At 38.9% G+C, this 9,166-nt stretch overlaps 1 protein-coding gene across 1 annotated transcript; it reads right to left on the bottom strand.

Annotated features, from left to right (window-relative positions):
• Positions 1-286: 286 nt before the first annotated feature.
• On the bottom strand, positions 287-8,841 carry il10 (interleukin 10). The gene is made up of 5 exons (XM_042324963.1): positions 7,709-8,841; positions 6,002-6,061; positions 4,558-4,722; positions 2,420-2,482; positions 287-2,272 (listed from the first exon to the last, which is right to left on the bottom strand). The coding sequence occupies exons 1-5, from the start codon at positions 7,877-7,879 to the stop codon at positions 2,177-2,179; spliced, it is 555 nt and encodes a 184-aa protein (XP_042180897.1). The 5' UTR covers positions 7,880-8,841; the 3' UTR covers positions 287-2,176.
• Positions 8,842-9,166: the final 325 nt, after the last annotated feature.

The raw sequence follows: 9,166 nt of genomic DNA, 5'->3' as shown, positions 1-9,166 counted from the left end.
ACGTTCGCTAAATACAACAGGTGTAGTCCTTACAGTGAAATGCTTACTTACAGGCTCTAACCAATAGTGCAAAAAAGGTGTTAGTTGAACAATAGGTAAGTAAAGAAATAAAACAACAGTAAAAAGACAGGCTATATACGGTAGCGAGGTTATAAAAGTAGCGAGGCTACATACAGACAGTCAGGCTGATTGAGGTAGTATGTAGATGTAGATATGGTTAAAGTGACTATGCATGAATGATGAACAGAGAGTAGCAGTAGCGTAAAAGAGGGGTTGGTGGGTGGTGAGTTTGTACTGTATGCCTTTGGGAATCCAACACCCAAAGACATCTCATTAAAATGTTCTGTTCTGCTATTTCAAGAGAAGAAGAAGAACCACAGGACGGGACATCAGATTCAGAAGAGGTCTTTATTGTGTCGTCGCTGCAGCATTACAACAGAATGTGAAACTGATAATCTACTTAAAAGGCTTTTACACATTTTAAAGTTTAAAAGAAGAACTGAGTTTTTTTTTAAACAGTTCCAAAGTAGAACATTTTATTTTAAAACTGCAGGGCAGAGAAAGTTTTTAAAAAATCATAAATAAATACAAAAACATTGTAGCTAAAAAAAAAAACAGTTGGTTAAAATCTCTTGAAAAATAGATTTTTTTTTATCTCAACTAGACTAACCTGGTTAAATGAAGGTTAAACAAAAATACACTCAACCTCACAAATATTTAGGCACACCAACAGTACCCATCAAAAGTTTGGACACACCTACTCATTCAAGGGTTTTTCTTTATTTTTACTATTTTCTACATTGTAGAATAATAGTGAAGACATCAAAACTACGAAATAACACATATGGAATCATGTAGTAACCAAAAAACTGTTAAATAAATACAAATATATTTTACATTTGAAATTCTTCAAAGTAGCCACCCTTTGCCTTGATGACAGCTTTGCACACTCTGTGCTTTTCTCTTGGAAGCCCTCTAAGTTATTGTCAACGTTGTTGGAATGTGGTCAAAGTAGCTGATTTGTGTTAAAAGTTACATTGTTTATTGTGAATAGAATGTTGGGTGTTTTCAACAAAGGAAGCTTTAGAATTTCAAGGAAATTCCATGGATGAAGTTTAATAAATTCAATAGTTTAAAAAGTATAAATAGTTTTTAAAAAGTTGTATGCAAGCACACTATTCCAAACCAGTCTGCACATTCTAAAGCTTAAATGACGTTTCCAAATTAAACGACCACTAGGAGGAGTAGTGGTCCGAAATAATCATGTCAGAAATCATTCGTATGTAGCCACACTTTTTCACAAGCCACACTAATAAACATTGTGGTGCAGTATTCCACTGAGATTCACGGACGGTTTTAATTTAAATCAATACTGATATTGGTAGTAAATATACTGTATGCTATAACTAAATGGTTCAATATGTTGTAAACATGGTCATGTGTAAATACACTCATTATTACAGATCAGTCAACGATCACATAGTAACACATGTTAAAGGTGAATGTACATTCTCTGTCACACTGGTAAACGTGTAGCCTGGATTCCCCTTCTCACTGGTGTTCTACACATGTACAGTAACACATGCTTCCTTACTCCACATGGTGGCTAGATTAACATCATGACTATACTATAAGGAAGGAAGGAAGTGCAGAAAGTCAATCCTAAAAAAATACAATTACAAAAAATGCAACAAATTTGATGCAATACTTTACAGCAGTATGTTTCAGTCAATATGACTCAGTAATAAACTTTTTGATTAACCTGAGACTAAATGTGGTTCAGGGACTTTAAAGAAAAAGTCCTTGTGTGGCTTAGTCCGTAGAGCGTGGCGCTTGCAAGCTCAGCCCAGGTCAAGAACAAGGGTTTGCTACCCACTGAGGCTACCACCCATACAAACATGTATGACAGCAGTGCTCTCAGTCACTTTGGATAAAAGGCAAATGCCATATATTATATTGATGAAGTCCTCAGAAGTTATTCTTCAAGGTGTTCTTTCAGAACTGAAGAGTAGGACTAAAGACTAGCCTAGTAACGTAGAGAGAGAAGGTCCTCAGGACCCATACAATTTAGTCTCATGGTCTTCCACAAAAAGACAGTCCCAGATGTTTGGGCTTTGGAGGTTATTAGAGGTTAGGGTTAGCCACATAACTCTGGCAAATTCTGATTGGTCAGGGGTCAGTTTTTGCGTCTCTTAGAGACCAGGTACTCCTCGATGTAGTTGAAGAGTAGGTCCAGCTCTCCCATTGCCTTATACAGGCCCTTATCCTGCATCTAGACACACAGAAAACATACACTCAGGTTAGAGGAAAAACAAACACACACACACACACACACACACACACACACACACACACACACACACACACACACACACACACACACACACTCATTGAGAGGTTGAGGCTGAAGAAGACTTACCTTCTCATACGAGGAGATGAACTCGTTGATGTCAAACGGTTTCTTACAGGAGAAGTAGTTCCTCTGTAGAGAGAGAGAGAGAGAGATTAGGATTGTTATAGTAGTATACTGTTGCACCAGGCAGAAGTATTGGTTGCAGAGTGCTGGCTACTGCAAAAGTACACTGGGAACACCAAACACACATTCTCTCTCTCTCTCTCTCTCTCTCTCTCTCTCTCTCTCTCTCTCTCTCTCTCTCTCTCTCTCTCTCTCTCTCTCTCTCTCTCTCTCTCTCTCTCTCTCTCTCTCTCTCTCTAGCGTGGGAACATTAGGTTTGTTGGATGCTGTGTAAGTTAGGAAGTAGCCGTGTCAGTGTTGTGTGTTTTGGGGTTAGACCACCGTCCGGCTCCTAAATCAGAGGTTTCCGACGAGGTTTATATGTGCTACTATGTCATACAACCTGACAAAGCTTTAATGACATGAAACACAACCATGGAAATATCATCTCAACAATATCCCGGTGACCTTAACCAAACCACATCAAGACACTTTCACATCATACACTCAGAACACTTTCACAGGATATAGGACCAGACTAAATAGGACCAGACTATATAGGACCAGACTATATAGGACCAGACTATATAGGACCAGACTAAATAGGACCAGACTATATAGGACCAGACAAAATAGGACTATATAGGACCAGACTAAATAGGACCAGACTATATAGGACCAGACTAAATAGGACCAGACTATATAGGACCAGACTAAATAGGACCAGACTATATAGGACCAGACTAAATAGGACCAGACTAAATAGGACTATATAGGACCAGACTAAATAGGACCAGACTATATAGGACCAGACTAAATAGGACCAGACTATATAGGACCAGACTATATAGGACCAGACTATAGAGGACCAGACAATAAGAACTATATAGGACCAGACTAAATAGGACCAGACTAAATAGGACTATATAGGACCAGACTAAATAGGACCAGACTATATAGGACCAGACTATATAGGACCAGACTATATAGGACCAGACTAAATAGGACTATATAGGACCAGACTAAATAGGACCAGACTATATAGGACCAGACTATATAGGACTATATAGGACCAGACTAAATAGGACTATATAGGACCAGACTATATAGGACTATATAAAACCAGACTATATAGGACCAGACTATATAGGACTAAAGAGGACTGGACTATATAGGACCAGACTATGTAGGACTAAATAGGACCAGACTAAATAGGATCAGACTATATAGGACCAGACTATATAGGACCAGGCTATATAGGACTATATAGGACCAGACTATATAGGACCAGACTAAATAGGACTAAAGAGGACTGGACTATATAGGACCAGACTATGTAGGACTAAATAGGACCAGACTAAATAGGACCAGACTATATAGGACCAGACTATATAGGACCAGGCTATATAGGACCAGACTAAATAGGACTATATAGGACCAGACTATATAGGACCAGACTAAATAGGACTAAAGAGGACTGGACTATATAGGACCAGACTATGTAGGACTAAATAGGACCAGACTAAATAGGATCAGACTATATAGGACCAGACTATATAGGACCAGGCTATATAGGACCAGGCTATATAGGACCATATAGGACCAGATTATATAGGACCAGACTAAATAGGACTATATAGGACCAGACTAAATAGGACCAGACTATATAGGACCAGACTATATAGGACTATATAGGACCAGACTATATAGGGCCAGACTAAATAGGACTATATAGGACCAGACTAAATAGGACTATATAGGACCAGACTAAATAGGACCAGACTATATAGGACCAGACTATATAGGACTATATAGGACCAGACTATATAGGACCAGGCTATATAGGACTATATAGGACCAGACTATATAGGACTATATAGGACCAGACTATATAGGACTATATAGGACCAGACTATATAGGACTATATAGGACCAGACTATATAGGACTATATAGGACCAGACTATATAGGACTATATAGGACCAGACTATATAGGACTATATAGGACCAGACTATATAGGACTATATAGGACCAGGCTATATAGGACTATATAGGACCAGACTATATAGGGCCAGGCTACAGATCGAGCCAGTCTACTTACACATTGGACGATCTCTTTCTTCAGCTCGTGGAAGATGTTTCCGATGGAGTCGATGGGAGATTTAAAGTCGTTGTTGTTCTGTGTTCTGTTGTTCATGGCGGTGGGCAACACCGTGTCAAGATAGAACTTCAGGATGCTGTCCATAGCGTGACACCCCACCGGGCTCTGATGAAGAAATAACATCATTATTATCACACTGACAGAGACAGGAACAGTAACTACGATTCTGAGAAAACGTTGTCGCCACACAATTGACTGTGACTTCATTGTGCCAATACTAGATATGTTTATTTATATTTACTTAGTTTTAACTGTTAGTTTGTTTTGCCAATATCTCATTTGTTGTCAAGTTAAGGTTTCTTTTATTTTCAAATATCAGTTTTAACTAGAGATAAGGAAATTATAACTAACCGTAACTAGAGATAAGGAAATTATAACTAACCGTAACTAGAGATAAGGAAATTATAACTAACCATAACTAGAGATAAGGAAATTATAACTAACCATAACTAGAGATAAGGAAATTATAACTAACCGTAACTAGAGATAAGGAAATTATAACTAACCGTAACTAGAGATAAGGAAATTATAACTAACCGTAACTAGAGATAAGGAAATTATAACTAACCGTAACTAGAGATAAGGAAATTATAACTAACCATAACTAGAGATAAGGAAATTATAACTAACCGTAACTAGAGATAAGGAAATTATAACTAACCGTAACTAGAGATAAGGAAATTATAACTAACCATAACTAGAGATAAGGAAATTATAACTAACCATAACTAGAGATAAGGAAATTATAACTAACCGTAACTAGAGATAAGGAAATTATAACTAACCATAACTAGAGATAAGGAAATTATAACTAACCATAACTAGAGATAAGGAAATTATAACTAACCATAACTAGAGATAAGGAAATTATAACTAACCATAACTAGAGATAAGGAAATTATAACTAACCATAACTAGAGATAAGGAAATTATACTGAGGAAACAATCCAGCAACTCTAAGAGGACATTGGAAGTTGATTTAAAAAATCTCTGTTAATAAAATCAAGACTATTTGGCATGTAACTACTACAGTATAACTAGTATAGCCATCAATATAACTAGTATAGCCATCAATATAACTAGTATAGCCATCAATATAACTAGTATAGCCATCAATATAACTAGTATAGCCATCAATATAACTAGTATAGCCATCAATATAACTAGTATAGCCATCAATATAACTAGTATAGCCATCAGTATAACTGGTATAGCCATCAGTATAACTAGTATAGCCATCAGGGTAGTTTCTTAATATTCATGTCACTTCTAACTCAGGAATGGATTGGACGTGCATCCTGGTGCTGATGTGAGTGTCTCATCCCGTTACATCAGGGGGAAACTCTATCCTGCTGTTAGAATAGACAGAATAATGTGAACTCACCTTCAAGTGGTGTAGAATCCCTTCGTCCAGCAGGGATGTCTCCAGCTCGTCATTAGCCTCCTGCAGAAAACAAACAGCCCAGTTTAGACTCTGTTTCCTGATGCTTGTTTTGTATCAAATCAAAGTTTGTTCATCACGTGCACAGGATATAGTGGATGTAAACGGTACAGTGAAATGCTTACTGAAGGCTAATATATCTATGTTTCTTCCTACAATATTCATCAAGTCTCTCAAAAACTGAAACTATAACTCCATTATTTTGGACAGAAGCTTCTACTTTACTAAACAAATGGTTTGAACAACAATGAGCAGAAAGTGTGATGTCACAATTTTTTCTTCAAGGTAATATATCTTGCTGGGATTTGACCCAATTCCTTGTCGTCAGTGAGTGTTCTGGTCCCCGAGATCTTCTCTCTACCCGTTGAGCTACTGTTCAGGTGACATTCCATGAACAAATCATAACTACATTGTAAGTACGGTATCAAGTAGAGGTCGGTGTTTTGAAAGGAACTTGGAATCACAGTAAGCACTGGAACACACGGCAAAATCAATGGGATTTTTGCAACCACGTGATCAAACGAAGCTTCGGTCATCATTGATCAATGGATTATGTTACTTTGAAACTAGCATCGGTACATTGTGACGGATCAGTAGTGTTTTGAAAACCGCATCTGAGCACCAGGTATCAGTCGTCCCATCACTACCTAGTGCTATAACAAAACAGATGTTGCCTGCATTCTGATTTCATTTGGTTGTCATGGCAGGGGTCAGAGACAGTCAGTAGAGAGAGAGGGAGAGCACTGTCCATGTTGAGGCACAGGGAGAGGATCAACAGGTCATCAGAGTTTAGAAGGCAGTCTGTCTGGTAAAGCACATTACACAGCAATTTACATCACGCACAGATTGGAACTACCAGTTCAACTCCTCATCTTGGCTTGACCTGAAGCCTGACTGTGACAAATGTCGTTGCCTGCATTCCGATTTAATTTGGTTGTCATGGAGATTGAAGACATGGCTGTGCTCAAAAATAATGACAAAGCAGATTGAACCATGTTGTCTGTCCGTCATTTCCACCAGGACACACTGCTTACCATAGATAGAAAAACAATATGCCTCAATGGGTATTTGGTGCATTTAAGTGAATTGAGACTAAAGAGCTGAGCCCTCTCTGTACCACTATATATATATATATATATATATATATATATATAGAGAGAGAGAGAGAGAGAGATTTATCGATCATGGGGGGCATGCCCCCGGACCCCCCTAAAGAGAGTTGACACTGGAACCAAGTGACCCCCAATATCCAACACAAAGTTATGCCCTTGACTTACGTAGTAATATAGTATATTCATATATATATAATATATATATAAGGGTAGTAGTATAGTATATTCACATATATATGAGGGTAGTAGTATAGTATTTTAGTAGTATAGTAGTATAGTATTTTCACATATATATGAGGGTAGTAGTATAGTATATTAGTAGTATAGTAGTATAGTATATTCACATATATATGAGGGTGGTAGTATAGTATATATGACTTACGTAGTAATATAGTATATTCACATATATATAAGGGTGGTAGTATAGTATATTCACATATATATGAGGGTAGTATTTTCACATATATATGAGGGTGGTAGTATAGTATATATGTAGTACTTATATATGTTGTATAGTGTACAGAGAGAGAGAACTTACGTAGTAGTCTCTGATGGTGGAGAAGGCGGTGCGGAGCTCCTTCAGTCTGACGGGGAAGCCCTCTACGAAGGAGCAGCAGCGGTCGGAGCACGGTACACGTCTGCACTGGGCATGCTCACACTGCAGCGCTGCAGCCAACAGCACGGACAGGAGGAGAGAGCAGGGAGACATCCTGGAGTCTATTGGTTCCACACTCAACGGGTGCTGGAGTCTATTGGTTCCACACTCAACTGGTGCTGCAGTCTATTGGTTCCACACTCAACTGGTGCTGCAGTCGATTGGTTCCACACTCAACTGGTGCTGCAGTCGATTGGTTCCACACTCAACTGGTGCTGCAGTCGATTGGTTCCACACTCAACTGGTGCTGGAGTCTATTGGTTCCACACTCAACTGGTGCTGCAAGTCTATTGGTTCCACACTCAACTGGTGCTGCAAGTCTATTGGTTCCACACTCAACTGGTGCTGCAAGTCTATTGGTTCCACACTCAACTGGTGCTGCAGTCTATTTCTGGTTCTGGTGTCTCCTGGTACTGGAGTGTGCTGGTTCTGGTTGTCCTCTGGTGGTCCTCTTGAGGAGCAGACAGGAGAGCATATGTACTCTGGCCTAAACCCCTCATCATTTATACCCTGAGAAACACCTCACCTATTTCCTTTGTGATGTGAACACTTGGTCATGTGATGGGGGTTAGGGGGAGGGAGTTCCTGGCAGCACGAGGGTTAACTCCTCACACTTGATGTTTCATGATGCAACATATTCAGTCACTTACATGTTTATTGCGTTAGGGAAAGTTCTGTGTGTGTAATGAGAGACAACTCACTCCTCCCTTCCTCCTCATTTCATATTCACTCACTCATGTCTTGAAGACCTTGGACAGAAATAGAGAGATGGAATTCCTGGTATAGGTAATTAAACACGTAGATATAAATAGATAATTCTACATGAATCAGAAAAGATGCATGTCATTATTTCTGTTAAATTTGCTTTGTACGTCTTTCTGCCAGTCATGACAGCGTTCTGCTTTCCTAGTGTTCATCTCAAGGATGTATCTACACTGAGTGGACAAAACATTATGAACACCTGCTCTTTCCATAACATGGACTGACCAGGAGAATCCAGGTGAAAGCTATGATCCCTTATTGATGTCACTTGTTAAATCCACTTCAATCAGTGTAGATGAAGAGGAGGAAACGGGTTAAAGAAGGATTTTTAAGACAATTGAGACATGGATTGTGTATATGTGTCATTCAGGGGTGAACGGACAAGACAAAAGATTTATGTGCCTTTGAAAGGTGTTTGGTTGTAGGTGCCAGGCGCACTGGTTTGTGTCAAGAACTGCAACGTTGCTGGGGTTTTCACACTCAACAGTTTCCCGTGTGTATAAAGAATGGTCCACCACCCAAAGGACATCCAGCCAACTTGACACAACTGTGGGAAGCACTGGAGTCAACATGGACCAG

The sequence above is a fragment of the Oncorhynchus tshawytscha genome, linkage group LG07, assembly GCF_018296145.1.
Source record: "Oncorhynchus tshawytscha isolate Ot180627B linkage group LG07, Otsh_v2.0, whole genome shotgun sequence".
Taxonomy (NCBI): domain Eukaryota; kingdom Metazoa; phylum Chordata; class Actinopteri; order Salmoniformes; family Salmonidae; genus Oncorhynchus; species Oncorhynchus tshawytscha.
This window is presented reverse-complemented; position numbering and strand designations above follow the sequence as displayed.